Genomic DNA, 23,501 nt, shown 5'->3' on the forward strand with positions numbered 1-23,501 from the left:
TTATGGCAATATTATGGCATTCCACTGACGTTGGTTACTGCCAGTAACCTTACTCAAATGGTTTTTTTTTTCCAGATATTTTGTATTTCGAACCCAATATTGGTGCAAGTACAACAAATCTGAAACCAATCTGCCATACAAATCAAGTACGAATCTTCCAAAGCGGAACTAACTTATTACTTCACCCTGTGTTTGATGAACTGTTTTCTGACGAGTTGTTGAAAAAATGTTCGCACGGTTAAAATTCTGAAATGGAATATTATCATTCTGAACAAATGAATATTATCATTTGGAAACAATGCCCAAAATTATGTTGGCAGAATGACTTAAGCACTTGGTGTAGTAAGTCCTCTATTAATAGGTGTATAGAGAGCATCTTTGTAATTTGAATTAAGATTTCTAGAGTTATTAGGTTGAGGTTCGCAACGAATTTTAATCAAAACATGCTTATTTGATGCGTAAGGCCGTTCCATAGTAAGTTTTAATTGGATTCAGCTAATAAAAGCATCAACCTTTTTTAAAAAAACTTTTTTTGGCGAGGACCTTAAGTACAAGCCAATGTAAAAATTATAAGTTTTATGAAAATTATCATTATCATTTTTTTTTTTTTTAATTTTTTAAATCATAAATTTTTTATTTCTTGTTTTTTTTTAGTACTTTGTTGTTTCGTAAAAATGCGAAACGAAAATAAATATAAAACAAATCTAAGATCTACTTCCTCTCATTTTTTTAAAATCCCACGATCACAACATTTTTTGTTTTTATATTAAAACAGTTTAGACGTTTATAGAATTCGTCTCGTATTTAAAACCCACTCAAAAAAATTCAATGGTTTTATCCAGAATAAAATCTGTATGATGTAATCGTTGGGTAGAAAAAGTTGTGGAGAAAATTATTCGCATCCAGGCTTCCATGTTTATCTGAAAACGATTATTTTAACTATCGACATAAACTAAGTACAAAACAAAAGAAAGAGCCATATAAAAGTTTCAAGCCCAACTTGGCTGTGATGAACTCCACGTTTGACCACGATTGTTCCAAAGTCTACTCGAAGCGCAATAACCAATAGCAAGCACACCACCGAGACCAGCACCAATAAGAATGCTACGAGGGCCAGCTAAAATAAGACCACAACAATAATCTTTGATCGGTCAAAAAACATCATTTAAAAAGCCACACATAACAAAACTTTAAATTTGCTTGCAGACCTTAACCTTCCTGTAAGTGCTCATGATTAACAAATACAGGCAGATAAAAACATAATAGAGAAAATAATTACACATAATATAACTATACATAACATAGCTATACATAAATATAAAAAAAAAAATATAACACATATTCACCCCATCTTAGCACAAATAGTCCGACTTTTTCTAAGCAACAATTTATCCATACAAAAATCCCTTTTTGAGATTTGTAACATTATAACACGGTTAAACATTTTAGGGCATTGTAAAAAAAAAAGATAATAATTTACCGGTGCTTTTAAAAAGAGCGCCAGCCGTGACTGCGGATGCAACGGTGTTATACTCATCTTCCACACCTCGAGCTTTCTCGATTGCAGCGTCTATACATCCGTACATCAGCGCTAAAGTAAGAGATATTGTTTAACACTTCCGTAAGCATGAATTTTATTATGAAAAGTTGAGCAAAAAGTTTCAATCAAGTCAATGAAAAAAAAGTAAACAATAAATAACGATGGTTACCAACTACAGCCAAGTTATTTCCAAGAAACGGACCTCTTCGAGTACATCCATTTAAAACACTAATTTCGTAAAAAAAAAAAATGTTTAAATTTGAAGTTAAATGAAAAATAGCAAATTTCATAACTTAGACAACAATAATTAAACTCATCAAACTTTTACGTTTGCTCTGTATCATCTTAATTGATTCTGTATTGCCTTAATTTATTTGGTGTTATCTTATTTGATTTGTTACCATCCGAGTTTATCTGGATTTACCTTAATTTATTCGGGATTATCTTAATTTATTTGGAAATATCTTAACATAACTAAAAAACGTTTGAGAGAACCAAAGTTAAATAAACCTGTTCAGACGAAGTTTAAACGTTTTTCCTTCGGGATTCCTTAATCCTTCCATGACGCCCCAAACACCACCAGAAAATATACCTAAGATAATAATTGTCATTATAACAGTTAACTGAAAAAATGCGTCTTTTTTTTTCTAACTATAATAGATTGGCTAAATGTTAACCTCTACAATTAAACTAGGACAGTTAAGCCAAGACTTTGAATCCATAAATAGTGGAAGAAAACGTGACCTCAACTTACAAACAGGGTTAAGAAATTACTTCAATTCAGCATTAAATACAGCTAAATTTTATCAAACAGTTTAGTAAACCATTTTTATTTTGACCACTCTTACTGCAATTTGTAAAGCTAAACAAATTGAATTGTTTATACAAAAGCTTTACTTTTTCACTGGTAAAAAGAATATTGAAGAATCTTGAAGTTTCCACACCGAACTGACAACTCTATTAACAGAATAAATTAACTCAAAAAGTCAGGAAAGATTTTTTTAGAGGAAATGTTAGAACTGTTCAAAAAAAAACAAAAACAAATTAACAAATATTTTTTGTGAGATATGTTTAGAATTGTAGAAAAGCTTATTAAAAGTTTTTGGTGTCAATATGATACTGTAAACTTTTAAGACTGCTTATCCTATCAATTATGTATTCATTATTGAATTAATTTTGAATTTTAGACATTTGAAAGTACTGAGTGAATGTATTCTTTTTCTTGAAATTGACTTTTTATTTAAAAAAATCTATGTTGACTGTATCATTTCAGAAATGACTGTTTCTGAATGGCAGTGTGCAGAAGCATGAGCATCAAACTAAAATTTATCCAAAAAGATTTCACCAAGTGTCAACAATCGAGCAGACAATATCTTTAGCAAGGATGGAGTCATGTGACTCAACTCATCTGGTTTCACAGAGAGGTTTCAGTTTATTCTTTTTTCAACTTAAAAGGAATTTTTATATATAACATTAGAATAGCTCTGTACATAAGGGTGATAGTAAAAAAAAACCTACAGCACTCAAACAAGGTATTAATTGCATTTAGAATCCCAGGCAACTCTGCTGAAATTCACAACAAGATAAAGCACTTGGTTGCAGAAATGTGTGTACATAGTAAGAGAATATTGCTTTTTAATTATAACTAGCATGCCACAGCACATTCTACTCATGTTACCAACTCCACTTTATCCTTATCATCATTATCTCTTTGATTTAAATAAATTTGTGACTCCCCTATTGTAAGAAATTTTAATTTAGAATGGGAGAAACCTTAATAAACACTGTCAGAAACATTGTTAAACAACTTTGTCTTTTAAAAATAAAGGCTGGGTGCAATTCTGAATCAGCGATTTTCTATTACAATCACAAAAGATATTTTGTTGTTTTCTTAATCACAGAGATATATTTTTAATATTGGCCCCTTGCAATCCCTTGCTATATATCAATTAAAGTTTAATCGGAATAATAATGTGAATGTTAATGTATATAGTGTACTTCACTTTCTACTTTATATTCTTCATTTTAAGCTTTAAAGAGTTATCTTTGATTTGATCCTAATTCATTATCAGATTATTTATTAACAAAACCTTTTTAAATGCTGTTAAGTGCACTTTTTATTGACACTATTTTTATGGTGTTTAAAAATGATGAAAAATTACATGAAAGCACCAGGATTTGGATTGTTTGTTGATGCTGAATAACTAAAAAAAAAATGTAAACTTCTTTGTCAATTATTTAAAATAAATTGAACTTACAATAATTTATATATTTAAAACATACAAATTTAAGAAATTATAAGTTTCAAAAAAAGTTTGGAATAGTAGTATCACATAGATTTGTAAATTTTTTTTCCCCTTAAAAGAATTGTGCACAGAGTGACTCTGTCACTCTGTGCAATTTGTTAAATCTATTTCTTAAAAATTAAAAACAAATTTACACATGCAACTAATGAGACTTGCAAGAATTTGATTAATGAGTTTTGAGCAAAATTGTGAGTAATTTTATAAGTTTACTTTAGCAATTTTGGATGTGTAACTTAATCAACCAAAGTATTATTAGGTTGCTCATCTAAGTTTAACTTGTTGTCTTATTTCAATTAATAATTTAGCAAGTAATTAGAAAAAGATAGACACCAGACCTCTAAAGTCAAATAATCAATATTGTGCTATTTTCCATACGGCTTCTAAACTTTTATCATCTTAGAAAAAATTTAAAAATCTTTGTTATAGAATGTTGTTATTGATTAATATTGCTACAGAATGTATGTTACTCCCTTAAATTAACTGAATGTTACTTAAGGTTCACTAATGACAAACAATTGACAAAAAACTGGTTCATCAGTAACTTAAAATGGCTCAATGATTTCTTTTACTAACTTTTGCAAATAAGTGTACTAACCTTCAGGTTAATACACTTATTTGCAATTTGGCATGTGGTTCTAAATAAAAAAAATGATCTAAAACAGATAATAAAATTTCAATTTTATATCAATAGATAATAAAATCCCACCTCAAACCATCTGAAAAAGTAACTAAATTAAGAAAAATCACTCAAAGTTTAATTTCAGCTTTTCCCAACTAATTTATAAGAAACTGGATCCAACACTATTCAAATGTTTTCATAAAAACAAATTTTTAGACTAATTAGGAAACACAATTTATCAGTCAAAAAAAGTGCTTAAAAGGTCTATAAATGTATTTACAATAAATTTAAATGTTTTTACAACAGATTTATGTTTTTTCAACTAATCAATTATTGGAAGAGTTTATTTGAAATATCATCAAGAAATTCCCATACAAATTAAAACTGTTTTCATTCTAGCTGGTTCTCTTGTACAACATTGGGATCAGAATAAACTGCCTAAAATAATTGATAAACAAGTACTTGATGACTAAGTTGCAGTGATTATAACTAGGCAAAAAATTTAGAAATATCTAGGCATTCTACAGCTATCAGCAGGAATAAGATTTTCACAAGCAGGTGCATTTGTTAAACTTACTACTAACTGGGCAAATGCAGGCAGAATAAAAGCATTATCATTTAATAGCTTCTAATACAGAACAGAAAAATGGGGCTTATAGCATCATTATGCAGAATGTAATATCAATTCACCTAATTTACCATGTTGTAATAATGTTTCTGAACTTATAATAGAGAACTACAATCCATATAATGAAATGTTGTGAGATAATTTTTGGCATGTGAAAATAAATGATCTCTTAAGGTGGTTCTTTCCAAAAAGGCCTGTTTACAAAATATAAAATACTTACCAGCCATGTATAAAGATCCAACACTTGAAAACATTCGTTCACCCCAACCTCTTCTTTTTTTAGAATCTTCAGCAAACACAAATTCTGCTCCATTATCCTAAATTTAAAAAATACCATATGAACATAAGTATTCTGTTTGGTTTTACAATGACAATAACTCAGGTACAATATGTAGCAAACTTTAACTTGGTTATAGTTTATTGATTGAAGCAAATTTTTGAGTTTATTTTGTTAAAATCCAAGAAAAAACTAGAAGACTGGTTCAGAACTTCACATGTAGTTTATGCTTGAGTTAACTTATTATTAAATAATTAACAATATGAAAATTTAAAAATCTAAAAGAAAATTGATTATCTAATCAGCATTCTACAACTTATGCATTACTTCTTAGTGTCACTATTATCTCTAAGTTATTGATACTTCCTGATATGTATTTCTCTACTTCATAAAAGCAGCTTAAAAAAAAAAAGAAGTAATTTTTTACTAACTTGGATTAATAATGATGGATCAAGGTTTAATAACGGCGACAATGCATTGAAACCAGATGAGTGAACTGCAACAGAAAAAAAAGAGACATTAATATAACTGAATTAACTTAACTATCTTTTAATTAATCAAAAAAAAAATAAAATTTATGTTTTGAAAAAATTCAAAAACTGATATTGAATTAAGATTCTTAATTCCTGTTGACTGTTAACAGGGGGCAAAATGTTTCAACTAAAAGTTTTTGATAAAAGTCTAATTTATACACTTTAAATCCAGTGTTAACTTAAACAGTAAAGATGATTTTTAACGTCAACAAATGAACAACTAAAACATTTAAAACTGGTATAGGAAATTTTTCTTTTACAAAATGAAGGAAGCTAAAAAAACTATTTTTTTTTTTTTTAATACAGAAACTATTCTTTATTTTTTCAAATTAATTTTAAAGATTTCGATAGTCTTTTTTTTTCTTTGCTAAAGAAAGTTATGTAGAAGATTTAAGATTATGACAATATTTTTGTAAAAACTGCTAGAAAATGTAATCTGCAGAGACTTTTTGATTATAAGTTATCTGTGATGGTTTTCTCTATATATAGAGAAAGAGAGCATAGAAAAGACATTAAAAATCCAACATTTTTTATATTATTATGTTGTTAACAATTATTAAAATCAAAGTTGATTTTTAGTTGATCTTTGGTATTTTCAACAACAAAAATTTTGGTTTGTACATTATTTATAACAAAATTTATCCAAAAATAATTGCAAGGAATCATAAATAATCAATAAGGGAAATAAATAAAATCAATAAGGAAAATAAATAAAATCAATATAAGAGTACAGATGGAGCACAAAACAGAAACAGAAAAAAACTGAAATAAATCATAAAAATCTAAACAAGGAGACAAGAGTAAAAGCTGTTATTTGATTTATTAACAAGTAAAATAAAAAAACAGACATTTAATTCATCTACACACCTTTTTGGAAAAGGTGCAAGTTTATATATGTAATTTTAAGGCAGTTATTGTCAGTCAAACTTTGCCTATGTGCCTTAGCTATTGGTTAATAAAATGTGATTTATTTTTCAAGTTTTTTAATCCTGAATGTTTAGAGTTATATTTTCAAATGTTTTGTAAAATACAAAAGAAAAATAACAGAACAATTTTAAAAAAAAAAGAATGACCTTTGCAACAAGAAATAACTCTTCTTGAAAACAAAGCTAGTACTTTTCAAATAAACGTTAGTAACTCATGTGTTCCCCAAGAGCTCAATACTCATACACATTGTAGATAAAAAAAAAATGAAAAACGAAAAAATGAAAATAATTTAAATTATAAAACATTTTTTTTAAAAAAAACCTTTCCATTTATGTTATAGGGCCATGAACCTTTCCATTTATGTTATAAAACCTTTCCATTTATGTTATAGGGCCATGAAATTATTTTTAATAATCATTTAACAGAATTAGAATAGTGTTAACCGACCTGATATATTATTTATCCCAGAGTAGTCAACTTCTTTGTATCCTTGCGACATTACTTATATCTGTATTCAGTAGTACCAATTTATCAATAATTAGGTTTCTATATAACGATTAAATAGTTAGTGATATTTAGGTATTATTGTATAAGTTCGCCATTTTTATATAAAAAATAACATCGCACGCGTCGGTAAGAATTCCGATTACCACCAAAGTGGCTTTGCAAAACATACATTCAGTAATCTGGGAGCGACATTGTTTAATTGTTCGGTTTCCATTGGATGTGAAAATGGATTGAGAAAGAATTTATATAATCATTAAAAACCTATTTAACTCAGATTTATGCATGAGTATTTTTGTATTATAATAAGTAATGTATTGTAATAAAAGCCTGAATTTGTATTATAATAAGTCTGATTGGAAAATGTCAGACAAAAGGGCATCAAAAAGGTCATAAGTCAGAACGGAAAAAAAGGAAGAACAGAATGATGATAGAACACAATGATGTCAGAACAGAATGATGTTAGAACAGAATGATGTTAGAACAATTTAGAGAGGATTAAAAAGAAATTTCAATATAAAAACCAATTTTTTTTTAAACCAATTTTTGTACATAATTTAGAGATTCTCATTTTCCAATACTTTAGTTAAATCAAAGCTAAAGAACACCGTTTTAAGTAAATAATTCTAAGATGCACAAAATGAAAGTGGTTTCTCCATTTAAGGGCTGGAAAACGGGCTGGCTTGCCAAACGAGCTAACCCGTTTGCCGAGATATCAACGTTATCAATATTTTAACTTAGTTTTATTTTGCGTTTACATGAATAAACGAGCTAGCCCGGTGTCATGTTAATATTTTACTCCGTTGAAATTTTACTGCGCAGTAATTTTGTAACGCTATAATTTTACTGCGCAGTAAAATTTTAACGTTAAAAATTTACTGCGCAGTAAAATTATAGCGTGAAAAATTTACTGCGCTCGTTATTTTTTTACTGTCATCAAGAAAAGAAGAGATGTTAAAGTTTTTGGGAGGGGCGGGTAAAAAATGATAGTTTACTTTCCAGGCCAGATTTTGATTCACTTTTTTATGTAAAGCTATGCATTTTCCCTTATTTTTTTTTGCAATACATCAATTTGTTGTCTATAATTGCAAAGTTTTTACATTGCCTTTTAAAGTTTGCCTTTTTTCCTCTCTCATTTACACCTTCAGGAAACTTTTTGTCATTCAAGTATTTCCTGATATCATGAAAGTTAATATTTTTGTACATCTTGAAAACACCAAAAAAATAAACGCCAGAAACTGTATATTAAAAAAGTCAGTAAAAAAATAACGATAGCAGTAAAATTCCAACGTTGAAATTTTACTGCTATCGTTATTTTTTTACTGACTTGAAATGGCAGTAAATTAAAAACGCTACACCGGATAGCGAGATCTCACTGTTTTTTGCCGAGATCTCGGCAAACGGGCTGGTTAATTTCTTATTTAAATTTGTACGCATGCGTACAAATTCTTACATTTTTTAAATTTGAAAGCTTCCGCGTAAATTAATAAATTTCGTAATAAAACTAGCAACTTCCGCCTACTTAAAAACTTTAGTTGTTTTGCTTTTATAATTTACTAAAGATCAAGTATCTTTTAAATTACATAAAGTAAAAGCTACTTTTTTTATCTGCTGATAGAGCTCTACACACTTGTCCAAAATGGGAAATAATTACTCCGAAGCTTCCCGAAAAAATCCTTTGGAGCGAAGTATCTACATATGTTCCTGATTAGAAAAATGAAAAAAATGAAATCCTTCATGACCGTCCGAGCGAGAAATTTTAGTTTTAAAATGTAAGAAATTGCGACAAAAAATATTTTTTTGCAATCAAAAGAAAACACATTTTTTATTCACTAAACATTGATCTACACTACATAACAGATCCCTGATGCATGGGTAAGTCACTAAAATGTTTAAAAAACTTCAAAATCAAAAGTAAAATGATTGTTTAGCAAGTTTAATTTTGATTTTTTTTAAAATGATTTAACAATTGTCCACTGTAGATTGCTTTTATTCTTTTTATTCTATGAACACATAACAAAGAAATAATGTGAGAAAACAATGTGAGAAAACAATGTACTCTTTAAAAAATTGAGTTGGGGGCAGCTTTAATGTTAGTTAGTCAAGCTTTTTTGAAAGTTTTCTTGATAACTTTGCATTAAAGACGCTTGCTGTTGAAATCTACTATGCAATTCAGCAACTTTTCTGGATAGTCTGGATGACCCAGAGGCCTTTTGTATCTCTCCCAGTGGGTTCAGAAACTGTGATGAAGGGCTTCTGTTGTCTGTTCGCTGAATGGTCCAAGAGACTTTTTGTGACGATCAATGAAATCCTTGACATGAAAGAAGACAGTGTGGACTTTTGGAGTCACACTTACTTTTGGCAAGGAGAGGAAAGCCAGTTGAAATTGGTCAATTTTCTGTGAGTAGTTTGAATCCAGATGATTTCCAAAGCAGGCATTCACAACTGCATCAAACTTTCTCAAAGTGTCGATGAATGGAAAAACATGAAAAGCTGAACAATTCTCTGCTTGTCTTTGAAGAAGGTCAACATTTTTGAGGAGTTTGCGGCATTCATTCCCAGCAAACTGCCCTCCGTGAAAAGGTTGTTCTTTGATATGAAGAGCTTTAGGCCATTCTTCAGCCTCAGGCCAGGAGTCCTTTAGTGCCTTGAACAGATGGTTCACTACACCGAGAAGGAGATGTAGCTCCATTGGTGGTATGATGTCAAGAACAAGTGCATTGTCAGAAAAATCCAAGAGGGGCTCATGCACCACATTCTGAAATTGTTTAGCCTTTTTCATGTCTAAACCAGCTGCTTTAAATGAGGCATAAGATCTTCTGATGGATCCAAAGGTTCGAAAGTTACCATTCTGTGATAACCTATTGTGGTCAATGTCACACCATGTGCAAGGGTGTGAGCTGGCATGTGACTGAAGCCCACACACAAGGTTTGCCACCTTCAGGTCACTTGAAAGAAGAAAGTCAACTCGCTCAGAGAAGATGAGAGATAGTATTGTTCTCAAATTCTCATAGTTTTCTGGTACATCCTCTGCTACAGCAACAAGAAGTTGAGATTTCACACCACTGTCTTTTGCTGCAAAAGATGTAAGTGTCTTCTTGTCTGGTGGAGCTTGAACTTGAGAAATCAATTCATCTTCTTGAATCCCAAGGCTAACCTTGAGGAAACCACCACCACCGTCAATTCCAAGCTTGACTATGTGCTCTTTATACACTTGTCTTTTGAGCAAGACATCATTGAGAAGTTCAGAGAGATTCTTGCAGTGAACCACAATTTGTTTCTTTGTCTGAGACTTTTCATGTGTCACAGTTATGTTTGTGTGAGTGAAATGTTCAGATAGTTGTGTACCTATTTGATGGAATTTTGCCCGGAATTGAGGTTCAACAACTCTGGCTTGTGCAACATGGTTCAATGTTGAGGCCAATTTTTTGACGCTTGCATTAGACAGCCCTGTGTTTGTCTGAATGTTTGCAAGGTCTTGGGCTTTTAGAACTACTTCATCACCAAAGAGTCTTTTTGCGCTTGCTGCACCTGTATTAAAAACATTGCTATGAGTAGGAGCAAATTTTTCACATAAACAACCAAGTTTTCTTTATGGAAAGTAAAGTTTAGATTTGAACTGCAAATTTTATTTGTTAAAGGTTTTTTCTTTTGTAAAAGACAAAGACAATGACAAAGTTTTAATTACTATCAGATAAAAGATTTGCAAGTTACTGTTACCTGGAGTAATTGGCAAAGGTCGCCCACCACCACTTTGTGCTATTCTTAGGGTTCCATGAGGAGAAGCCTCTTTAGATGAAATGACTGCTGAAGCAATCTGTTCACTGACTTTGGAATCTTTTGATGCCAACATCTTTATGTTATGCCTGAATGTGAACTGATTGCATTGATGAGGTACTCCTCTTCCAATTAAGGAGAGGCAATCAGAACATCTTCTTTGGTCTTGGGATGGTAAAGGCTGTTGTGGCATTTCAAATGGGTGCTTTTGCAATGCTTTCAGGTGTCCAATTTTGCAAATGATGGAATCACACTGCTGTCCTCTTGTCTCAGGCCTAGGCATGACAGATGAGAAATCAAAAATGGGAGGGACAGAGACATTCTCACCATTTTTCTTTCTCCTCAGAAGCAGTCTGCAAGAATCACACATTCCAAGTGGGACTCGTGTGTCACAAAAGTCAACATCCTGAGAAATCAGACTCTTGACTTGGTCTTTAAGAAAACTTGTTAGCTCCCTAGAACATTTTTTCATACAGAGGAGACAAACTGACTTCCGACAGTCTTCATGATTTTTTGCTGAGTTTGGCATTTTTGAGTTGTGCATTCCACGAATGAAAACATGAATATGTCATTAAAATGCCTTTTCCCGAAATTTGGTTCAATATTTTATTAGGGATGTGCCACTAATACTTAAGAACTGATTTTTTCATCAAATTTTGAAAAAAAAAATTAAAATTTTTTTTGGCAAAAATCTTATTTTTTAAACTGAAATTTCTCGCTTGGACGGTCATGAAGGATTTCATTTTTTTCATTTTTCTAATCAGGAACATATGTAGATACTCCGCTCCAAAGGGTTTTTTCGGGAAGCTTCGGAGTAGTTATTTCCAATTTTGGACAAGTGTGTCTAGAGTTAGGCGAAAAAGGCCTTTTTCGTCTAACTCTAGAGGCCTATCAGCAGATAAATAAAGGCTTAACTCTGAAACCAAATTCATGAAAAAAAACCGTGAAAGCCTAAAATTTGTTTTCCATACATCAATAGGAGCTACACCAGTTATTATATTATGCCACCATAGATCAGTTCTGCCAGTTTTAAACCAGCAACTACGATTTTTTCTTTTAAGGCGCCTCTCTCTTGCTTGTTTCATCTTTTGAAGTGATTGTGATCGTTTTCGTAAAAAAAAATAATATTTAAAAATTATCAAATTTAAATTTGTGAAGCTTACATAATACATTTAGGCTTTTAAGAAACATTATTTGTGTTATAATACCATTATTTGTGTTATAATACATTATTTGTGTTATAATACCAGTTAAACATATTGTTAAAATGTAATGTGCTTTTTTGTTGCTAGCCGGTATCTTTAAAGTTATTATTTTACTAGGGAGCTTAGGCAATTTTTATAGCCGATGTAAATCTTTTTTATTTAAAATGCATTGGATTCCTTAATATATTTTGTTTTCAAAATGGTTTAAACCACTTCTGTTGCTTATTTAGTTCCAAAGATATTCGTGTTTTAATATTTTCAATTCATATACATTTTATGAAAATTTCATTAAAGTTTCTCGTTAAACTTTTGGCACCGAAAAAAAAAACTTTATCTTTTTTTTTTCTTGCGTAAAAAGTTGCGTTAACAATAAAATATCTAAAGACGGGGGAAATTTATAAAATTTCCACTTAGAAAACAAAAGACCCACCCTATTAGATAACCAAAAACAAAACAAAAAAAAACTGATTGACATAATAAATAAATAGTTGCAGAATCTATTTTTATGTGGGGACGAAAGAATTAGCTTAATTTACTTGTATGTAAATAAAACTGAAACATTTAAAGTTAAATAACTTTATCAATTCTAAAGCAAAACGATGTCCCCAAATAAATTATTGTAGTGCAACCTTTTCTAAAAAAAATAACATCTATATATACATATATACCATTTATTTTCATGGGTGGGTTTTCATTCTTCGACACCTACATAAAATCATTTGTTGCGTTTTTTGGACGAAGTTTTTCAAAAACGTTCGATATATTTTTCGATAAATGTCACGTGACAAAACTCCCTAATTTTACCTATGAAGAGGCCAGCCCTTCTAGAAAAGCCAGGCTGACCTCGATATCATTTTTTTTTTCTTTTGGCTAAAATTCATATAAACGCAATTTTAAAACTGGCTCTTTTTCCGGTGTAGCAGCTTAAAATAACTCCCTGTAAAAAAATACTCCCGGAGTACTTATTTCCTAGTCAAAAAGTACTCCCCCAGTCATTTTAAGCTAGTAAATAAATACTCCCTTTAGTAAATAAGTACTCCCAATGAGAGTACTTATTACCATTTAAATTAAATTCGAAAAGCAATCTTTTAATGACAATTCATTTTACATTTGTAAATTCTGTTTTGTGGTAAATTGAGCAGTATTATGTTATAGTTAAGTTCTTAAACTTATTAAAAACCAAGTGAACTTAGTAGTATATCAAGGCTGAAAAAGGATTTGAAGACATTGCGATGCATCGCTTGTCCTAAAATTGTTCCTTCAATATCGAAAGTAAATTTTACACACACTTAAAATAAAAAATGGCGAGACATGTTGATTTTGTTGCAAACGAAAAGTACCTTAAAGAAAAAGTTTATCCTCTAGAAATTAAAGCTGATAAAGGAAAGAAATCTAATTTTCGAAAAGCTTGCAAAAATTTTAGCATTTTATCTGGACAATTACTATACCGTAGCAAAAAGTTAGTCTTTGCTTGTAAAGATCAACAGCAAAAGATAATATCTGACATTCATTTTGGTCTTAGTGAAAATTCCAAAGCAAAAGCAATGGCCTCGCACCGTGGAAGAGATGCAACTCATCACAAAATCTTTAGCAGGTTTTACTGGCACAATATTAAATTCGACGTAGAAAAGTTTATTCAAAAGTGTGATCAATGTCAAAAACATGGTAGAATAAGTTCTTCAACAGAACTGCATTCCATTCCAATTGTAAGTAAAGCAATGGAACAAGTTGGAATTGATGTTTGTAATTTGCCAGAGGTTGATGGTTTTAAACATTTAGTTGTCTGTATAGACTATTTCACAAAATGGTCAGAAGCTAAACCTCTTAAAAACAAAACTGCTGATTCAATTGCACTCTTTTTATATGAAGTAACCTGTCAACACGGGTGCATTAAAATACAAATTAATGATCAAGGAAGAGAGTTTGTAAATGAAGTCAGCGAAAAATTGCATGCAATGACAGGAACTGAGCAAAGGGTAACTTCTGCTTACCATCCCCAATCTAATGGCTTATGTGAGCGTCAGAATAGAACTATAAAAGAAGCATTAGTTAAAGTTCTTGATGAAAAAGCTGTAGAATGGCCCTACATTATTGAAGGAATTTTATTTGCACATCGTGTTAGCAAGCACACTTCAACAAAATATTCACCATTTTTTCTATTATATAATCGAGAAACCACTTTACCTGTAGATGTTAAATACGGAATGGTTGATATTAAAAAGCATGACATTGAAAGTTTTGACAGAGAAACTTTTGATGCAGTTCTTACTTCTTTTATTTCTTTACGAGAAAAAGTTTACCATACCGCATTCAAAAACATTCAAACTGCTCAAAATAAACAGCAGAAAGATTATAATAAACGCCATTAAGCACCTCATTTGATTGGAATTAATGATAAAGTTCTTTTAAAAAATCAAAAAAGGATAGATAGAAAAGGAGGAAAATTTTCATTTAAATGGCTTGGTCCATATACAGTACATTCAATTTCTAAAAACAACTTGTGCACTTTGGTTAACCAAAAAAATACTACTCTAAAGAAAAAATACAACGTTACTTTACTTAAGCCATACATTGATAAAAATAAAAAGTCATTATATAATGATATGTTGAGTTCTTGTGTTGAAACTGAAGAAAAAGTTACAAGTTTATGGTGCATGTTACCTGACAAAGTTGTTGAAATGATATTGATTAGTGCAGTGAAAACATCCATTATTGTTACGGAAACATATCAATCGTTGTATCATACCTGTAAGAGATTTAAAAACATTTTGCAACAAAAAAAAAAGTTTCTTCTTCCGCGTATTTTCCTTAAATTTCAAGATCACGAACTCTCAAGTTTAATGCAACGGAACAATAGAATAAAAGTAAGTATTCAAAAGTTATTAAAAATATTTGGATCTTTTAGTGGAGTTGCAGCTTGCTTGAACAATATTGTCAATAATGAAAAATGGAAATCTGCATGGATTATCATTTGTGCAGAAAAACATTCATGGTTTACAGTTGAACAAACATTTTGGAAATCACATCAAATAATCAATTCAGTTGACTCAAAAAAGGCTTTAAAACCTCAAAAACTATGGTTAAATTTTCCAAATCTTTATCATCTTAAAAATGAAGATAAACAGATTTTGTTGTCTCATAATTCGTGGCTAAATGACAACATCATGGATGCTGCCCAAATGCTTATTTGTAAACAGCTAGGACCAAATGCAGAATTCCAATCTGTACTAAATTCTCAAAAATGTTCAAATAATCCATACCAGCCAGTCAATACTGAACATATTCAACTTATGCATAATGGTTCATGCCATTGGTTTCTTACATTTTGTTCTAATGGAAGAGTCAATATTTGTGATAGTCTTTATGATTCACTGAATCCTGTTTCTTTGAAATGTGTTCAGTCTTTATATAAAAACAATGTTAATAGTAATGAAGACTTACTTATAACTTTTCTGCCTGTACAAAAACAAACAGATGATTTTAATTGTGGATTGTTTGCTGTTGCCTTTGCAGCCGAATTATTAGCAGGTAAATCACCTATGGAAACGAACTTTGATGTATTGAAAATGCGGGGACACTTGTTATCATGTTTAAAGTCTCAGCATCTTTTACCTTTTCCTCAAAAGAATTTTTTTTGTTTATAAATATTGTATTCAAACACAATAATTACAACTGTAAAACTTTATAAACTGTAAATAATTACTTTTATCTATTAATTATTTTTTTGTACCAAAACCGCAGGCCAAAAATAGTGCTGGGTTCCAGAATTAGCATTTTTTTAGAAAAGAAAAATTAGGAAGAAATTTTTAATAAGGGATTTTCTCATGATAATCCCAAGGAATCATAAGGATTCTAAATACTACAAGATATAACTGTTTAAAATAAAAAATTAACCATGGGAAACCCAATAAAATGCCGATTAAAGCCGATTACCAAAAAAAACGGTACAAGTAGAAAGAAAAAATATCCTCTTGATAAAATTTGGAGGTGCCACGGTATTTTTATAATATTTTTGAAAACTTTAAAGGAAGTAAAATAATAAAAGATGCAACCTCTTTTCAATGTAAAAATACTGTAAAAACCATCTGTTTTTTAACCAATGTTGTTACGCTTAAAATTATTTAATCAGTACGCATCAGAGAGATGCGACGCGCCACCTCAAATTCAGTGTTATATTTATATATTTCAAAATTCAACTTTAGGGGAGTACTTATATCCTGGGGGAATATTTTTATCCCAGGAAATAATTACTCCCGTGAGTAATTATTTCCTAGGATAAAAATACTTCCGGAGTACATATTCCCTAGGAAATAAATACTCCGGGAGTATTTATTGACGGGATTAACTTTAGACTGCTATACCGGGCTAGCTCGGCAAACGGGCTAGCCCTTGTCCATGCATAGAAGTGTTTAAAAGTTTCAAATTTTATAAGTAGAGCTCTTTAAATAAAAGCTAACTTGCTGATTGCTAAATTTTTAATTAAAAGTAAAAAAAGTCAAGTTTACAAAAATGCTTTAAGACAATCTTAAAACAAATATCATCAGAAAAAAATTTTGTTCATTCTAAATTATTTTTTAAAGATCGTTTACAATATCGAATGAACATCATTAAATCTTTTGTTAGTTATAAATGCAAAATAACCTTTTGTCGCTTTTTACATGCTGGATTATCAATTACTATGGGTTCTTGTTTATCTCTACTTTGCTTGACTTTTCTACTTTAGCTACTCGTTCAAGTTCTTTTGTTGCATTACTTCTTTTTGTTTTACTTTCTTTTTTTTTTTGTTATTGATGCTTCATTTGAACTCATATTTAAAAAAATTTTTCTATTCTGGATTAATTGTATTTAAGGACTTTTTTCAAGACTGGTAGCTAATTAATTTAACCACGTTTTAATTTTTTACATATCAATTATTCTATATTTTATTTTTGGCTTCGGAAAATTTACTCGTGGAGAACTTCAATGAAATGGAGTTCTCTTCAAATGTAAAGGAGAACTAGCATTACTAGTGCAGCAGATTAGCATTAAAAATGACTAAAACTGTGCAAAAGTGGATAAAAGCATAAAATTTTCACCAATAACTCAGAAAAATATGTTGATCATTTTAAGCTATGGTGGCAAAGCATAGCATGACCAGAACTGTCATGAATCCATGATGGCAGTTACCGCCATCTTGGATTTATAAAAAACTTTAAAATTTTAATCCGTTCAACTAATCTTGGCCAAAATTCAAGGGATGGTAGGCCATTCGAAGTATACTTTGATCGCATATGCACCAATCAGTAGGAAAGGGGCTTGGGCACGGCCCTCTTGCCCAAGAAATACCCCTCCCCCCCTATTTTTTTTTTAAAAAAATATTTTTTTTTTTTAATAAATATTTCTAAAAAACTTGTTACTCAATAAAAAAGTTTAAAGCACCTAAGAAGCCAAAACAACTTTTAATAAGCATATTAGTTAATATTAATCTATAAATTTTTACATTTCAATCTCTGGTACACTCTCCTTGACAACTGCAAAGAGCAGTACATTTTAAGCTGTTACGAACACATTTACAGCGGCGTGTTGTACAACCTGTCTTACATCCGCACTGAATTAACTCAGGACAGCATTTATCAGCTTCAGGAAGCGTCATCCATATTGGATGCGTATAATCTGCGCAGCCCTTGACAAACAAACTGCATCACAATCACAGTCATATGGAGAGGCTTTAAGAAGTGCTGGACCAATGTCACAATTAAAAAAAAGTAAAACATCTCAACCTTCCTGTTGTGCATTAATGTTAAGAAAATGGGCTTAAAGTTTTTCTTTTAAACGTGTGCTATGCATACGCAAAGTTGGTGTATGTAGGCTATTTTCAGTTAGTTGGCACAAACGATCAGCATATAGTCTAGCTAGATCAGCTAGTTTGAAGATGGGTGTGATACCATTCTCTGATCTTGTTTCTTCAATGTAAACGATCAACTGAGCAAAATCAATAACATATTCACTGTCAACTTCATCTTCTACTTGCTGCGTTTCAGCACGCATGCGTCAATCAAAAGCGCGTTTTTTGTTGTACAGGTCATTGAGACACTTAGTGTGATACTTAGCGTCTTGAGCAATTAAATCTGTGTCGCTCAACTTGGTCAATAATGTAGAATCAACCAAGGTAGTTGCACACTCTCGGACTTTAATATCCAGATCCGTGGTACAGATGCTGTGCAATGAGTCTTTTGACTCACTAGTATCACAAATAAAACAAACCGGTTGTGTGTAAACCAAATTTGATTTTCTCATATCACTTGACATTGATTGCCTGAATGAACTGTGCTCAACATTAAGTGCCTGGGTTTCATTTAACAAGGATTCACCCACTGCAGCTAGGGATGCGTAACGAAAACGTTTAACTGCTCGATTGAGTTCAGTGGAATAGTAAAACATTCTGCAGGGTTTATGCCACTTAGCTTTATTCGCAATCAAAGTACTTTCAAAGCCAATGCCATCATCTAACCGCTGAATATAAAATTCAGGCGGAATTAAATCTGCCAGCACAAATTATGGTAAGATTTTGGTAAGTGATTTTTAACTTGTCAAACAATCCGAACGCTTAGAATTACCGACGCAAATCAACTTGGTTGCCTGATATATTATTCCTAGGCCTCTATACATATATATTATGGCCAAGCGATATCAATATATCGCTTGGCCATAATATATATGTATAGAGGCCTAGGAATAATATATCAGGCAACCAAAAATGTTCGTGCGGTTTTGCAGATCCATAAATAAATACACATAATAACAGTTTTAATAAAGTTTATTCTGAAAAATACTCTCCTTCAGCAAGAATAACTTTCTCCCATCGTGAAACAAGCTGGTATATTCCATTTTTACAAAAGTCTTGAGTTTGGTAGCTAAAAAACTGAATTAACTCATTTTCGAAACTGTCGATTCATCATATGATTATCCAGGGGCAAAAACAGGTGATAGTCGCTTGGCGCAAGGTCTGGTGAATACGGAGGGTAAGTTAGAATCTCCCATTGTAAACGTGCTGGAGTTTCCCGCGTGATTTTTGCGGTGTGCGGTCTGGCGTTTTCCTGGTGGAATACAACACCTTTTCTGTTTGCCAAAGCTGCTTGTTTTTGGTGAAGGGCAACCGAAACTCTGTCCAATTGGGCTGAGTATACCTCAGCAGTAATGGTTTGTCCACTTGGTAGCAACTCATAGTGAACGATACCTGCTGTAGTCCACCATACACACAGTAAAACCTTTTGTTGGTGAATGCTTGGTTTAGGAGTCATCGGTACTAGATCGTTACTGGCTAGCCAATGATATGTTCGTTTTTTGTTGCAGTACATAATCCATTTTTCGTCGCACGTCAACATCCGGTCAAAAAATGGCACTAAATTGTGGCGGGAAAGCAATGAAGAACAAATGGTTAAGCGCTGTAGCTTGTTTGTTTCACTCAACTCATAAGGTACCCATTTGCTCAACTTCCAACGTTTTCCAAGTTGGTGCAAATGTAAATGAATAGTTTCATCACTCACATTAAATCTTAAGGCAAGGTCCTGACATGTTTGACTGGAGTCCTGCTCGATTGCCAGCTTGATATCCTCGTTGTTTACGATGGATCTTGGTTCATCTTCAAGGTTTTCGTTTCCAGAAGAAAATTTTTTAAACCACTTTTGACCCGTCCGTTCTGCTATGGTACTTTCCCCAAAAGCAGCGCATATCTTACGACAAGCTTCTGCAGCTTTGGTTCCAAGTTTGAACTCATAAAGTAAACAGGCGCGAATTATGGCATCTGACACAGCTATACTCCACTTAAGACTTTTAAATTTAAAACGCACTAATAAAACTTATGAAACACACTGATTGATTCTCCTTAAAACAAGCTTTAATTTATATGCAAAATCATCCCCTCACCACAACCAGTTTTCTTAATACATTTCTTAGAAATAGGTAATTAGGATAAATCGCACGAACTTTTTTGGTTGCTTGATATATACATACGTATACACACACACACACACACACACACACACACACACACACACACACACACACACACACACACACACACACACACACACAGAATAAGAATCAAAACTATTTGATTCTTTTTTAAATGATATTCCATAAGCTTGTGCACAGAATAAGAATCAAAACTATTTGATGCTTTTTTAAATGATATTTTAATATCTTTAATGTTTCTGCAAAGCTTTTTTTGTTTTTTTTTACATTTTTTTTTTAATAATAGCCCAGTACTTTTCAATTACTCTCAATTTTGAGTAGTTTGGAGGATTTTCTGTTTTAGGCACAAGTTTCACATTATTCTTTTTATACCATTCCATAGCTAGTCTACAATAATGAATTGAAGCTAAATCAGGCCAGAACACAGGTCTGTTATTGTGTGATTTAATGAGAGGTAAAAGGCGTTTTTGTAAACATTCTTTAACATATATTTGACCAGAAAGTTTGGACTGAGAAATAAAAAGGTGCTGATTATTTGCCGCAACTGCAAATAGCTTGCCAAATCAAAGCTTTTTTAGCGAACTTGTCATGTTTTGTGTATTTAAATTTCTTATCTGCTTTTCCTCTACATTTGGCAATAAAATAAACAGCACCAGGAATTTGTTAATGATTGTACTTGATATAAGTTTCATCATCTTCAATACAGAAATTTTTAGAAATAAAATTGTCATACAACTTTCTGCCGCGGGTTCTTGCACTTTTATTAAGTTTCAGAAAGGTTGGGCACTTTTTGTGCTTTGAAAGAATGAAAACCATGTTTTTTTTTAACTTTTGCAACAAAACTATGAGAAAATCCGTATATTTTTGCGCGTTCTCTTAGTGAAAGGCTTGGGTTGTTTTTAAAACTGTTAACAAGTTTTCTAACTAGTTTTATATCTTTAAAAATTTCTTTTCTTCCACCACCAGATTTGCGTTTGATCGATTTTGTTTGAGAAAAACGTTGAATAACACGACTAACGGTGTATGGATGTATTTGCAACGATTTTGCTATAGAATTGTAGCTACTATTAGGATTTTGTAAATATTTGTGCATAATTTTTTCTCTTACGTTTTCTTCTTTTGTCATTTTTAAAACTAATTTCAAATTAAATCCAAAAACTAACATATTTTTTAAAAATCATAATACGTTGTAAACAAAATACAAAACAAGTAAAAAGGTTTTAATACAACCACTGAAAAAAAAATGACACGCTCATTCTTTCACATTTATTTTGTGTACACGCTTTGTAAGAAACCGTTAGATGCTTGAAACTACTAAACAAGTAGAATTAAAATAACTTTTCAACACAAAGTAAAATTCAAGTTATATTGAAAAAGAATTCAACCGTCAGCTCCTTGAAGAAACATTGAAGATGTTTAAAGCAGTTTTTTGTGAAGTCAAATAAAAAACTCTGTAATGCAGAGCTTCTAAAAACCAAACTAAAACCAAATGACTTGTAAAAGAAGAAAAAAAAATCTCTTTTGTATGATATTTCTAAAAAATTTTTAATGTATAAAAATTTCCTTAAGAAAATTCGGAATGCACACAGCGGAGTACTTGCTTCCAGAAATGATGATTGAAATTATCCACCCATGTATAAAGTTCGGTAAAGCTACAGTTAAGCGGCCTAAAATAAATTTACATTTTCGCTTTTTGCGCTCTCGTTCGTGGAGACTAAAAGCATCATTGAATAGTAGATAAAACCAAAGTAGATAAATTTCAAAGTAGTTTTTTTAGTTTTTTTTTTTTTTGAAATTGGAACTGTATAATTTTTATATAACATTTTCTATTGTTATTATGTGATTTTTATGATATTGTTTTTACTTTGTTACTTTAATATGTTATGCGGAGATTTATTTTTGATTATTTATTTACTAAAGTTATTTGTAATAGTTAAAGAATATAAGTTTAAATGATAATTGTTCATGCTGATGTGTTTTTAAGAGACATGTGGCTATGAAAATAGCCGTATTATAATAGCAAGTGTTTACCTGACAATTTTTTAAGTTTTATAGAAATTTAAGATATAGTAATTTAAAATCAAGCGCGCTGTACTATTTTTATTCCACTTCTTCTAAACTTTATTTAATTCCACTTCTAAAATTTATTTCTTTTTTGAAATCACTCATGCGTGCATACTTTTGTTCTAATTAAATGCATTCAAACTCTCCACCGTATTTTTAAAAGCGAAAATTTAAATTTATTTTAGGCCGCTTAACTGTAGCTTTACCTAAAGTTCACCTATCAATTAGTTTGCATATTATTATTTGTTATCAATTCATCAAATGCAAACTTTTGATATACATTAAGAACTTAGGATCAAGAAACAAAAATTAATTTAAATATAAGTCCTTTATTTTGATCTACGTTTATTTAAATTCAAATTAATAAATTTAATAGTTTTGCGTTTCAATAAAATAATTCTCTTAATTGAATTGAGTAAATTTACGCGTTAAAAATCGTTTATCTAGAATATACTTAACCACAAACATTTTTACCTCAAATAATTAACGTCACTTCAGTCAATAAACATTTGACGAAATGAGTTTGGCCGTTTTCATTATAAACAGCTCCTACACTGAGAAAAAAAATCTCATGCTGCACTTTGGAAAAAAGCAGCATTTAAGATAATTGTCATCCGCAACCTATTCACAAGTAATATCTACTTTGCTTTTTGCTTTTTTTATATGTAAAGAAAATTTGCAAAGAAGATGTATGAGAAAGAAGATGTTTGAGAAAAAAGATGTATGAGAAAAAAAGTTTATGAGATGTAAACAAAACAAAATCAAACAAAATTTCATTACGCAAGTGAATTAGGGCTTAAACAAAGGGGACCTATATTAAAAAATTGATAATGAGCCATGAAGAGATCTTGTCACATTGTCCCTGGCCAGCTCGCTAATTAATGCTCTGTTGCGAAAAGTGACTTTTTAAAGCTTAGGCCTCAAGACGTTTGTTTGTGCATTTAATATGAAAATATATTCACTTTGCGTATAGTGGTGCCTGGAACGAGATGATGAATCACAAACGACAGCTTACTTTATTTGGTAGAAGACAGTTTTAATTTATGTATGATAAAAATTGAAAAAGTGCGGGATAGGGATTATTTTTCAACTTCTTCAATTTACAATAGCTTCCCTGGTAGAATTAAGTCGGGTTATTTGGTTTACAAGTGTCTGCCTGCTTCGGTTT

The 23,501-nt window shown here is 31.0% G+C and overlaps 2 protein-coding genes and 1 pseudogene across 3 annotated transcripts in view; all 3 read right to left on the reverse strand.

Annotated features, from left to right (window-relative positions):
- The window catches only part of LOC149888891 (uncharacterized), a 380,578-nt gene that overhangs the window by 69,731 nt on the left and 287,346 nt on the right, over positions 1-23,501 (reverse strand). The window lies entirely within an intron of this gene.
- Positions 904-7,514, reverse strand: LOC145189029 (mitochondrial import inner membrane translocase subunit Tim23-like). The gene is made up of 7 exons (XM_090087983.1): positions 7,278-7,514; positions 5,802-5,866; positions 5,314-5,410; positions 2,051-2,132; positions 1,710-1,768; positions 1,481-1,591; positions 904-1,117 (listed from the first exon to the last, which is right to left on the reverse strand). Exons 1-7 carry the CDS (start codon positions 7,327-7,329, stop codon positions 990-992), a joined length of 594 nt encoding a protein of 197 aa, XP_089944109.1. The 5' UTR covers positions 7,330-7,514; the 3' UTR covers positions 904-989.
- On the reverse strand, positions 9,472-11,349 carry LOC149888897 (uncharacterized; annotated as a pseudogene). The gene is made up of 2 exons (XR_016452631.1): positions 11,055-11,349; positions 9,472-10,865 (listed from the first exon to the last, which is right to left on the reverse strand). The product of XR_016452631.1 is annotated as an uncharacterized LOC149888897 (transcript).

Source organism: Hydra viridissima, unplaced genomic scaffold (genome assembly GCF_058129835.1).
Source record: "Hydra viridissima isolate aposymbiotic clone 2 unplaced genomic scaffold, HvirCarnegie_v1 scaffold_5, whole genome shotgun sequence".
NCBI lineage: Eukaryota > Metazoa > Cnidaria > Hydrozoa > Anthoathecata > Hydridae > Hydra > Hydra viridissima.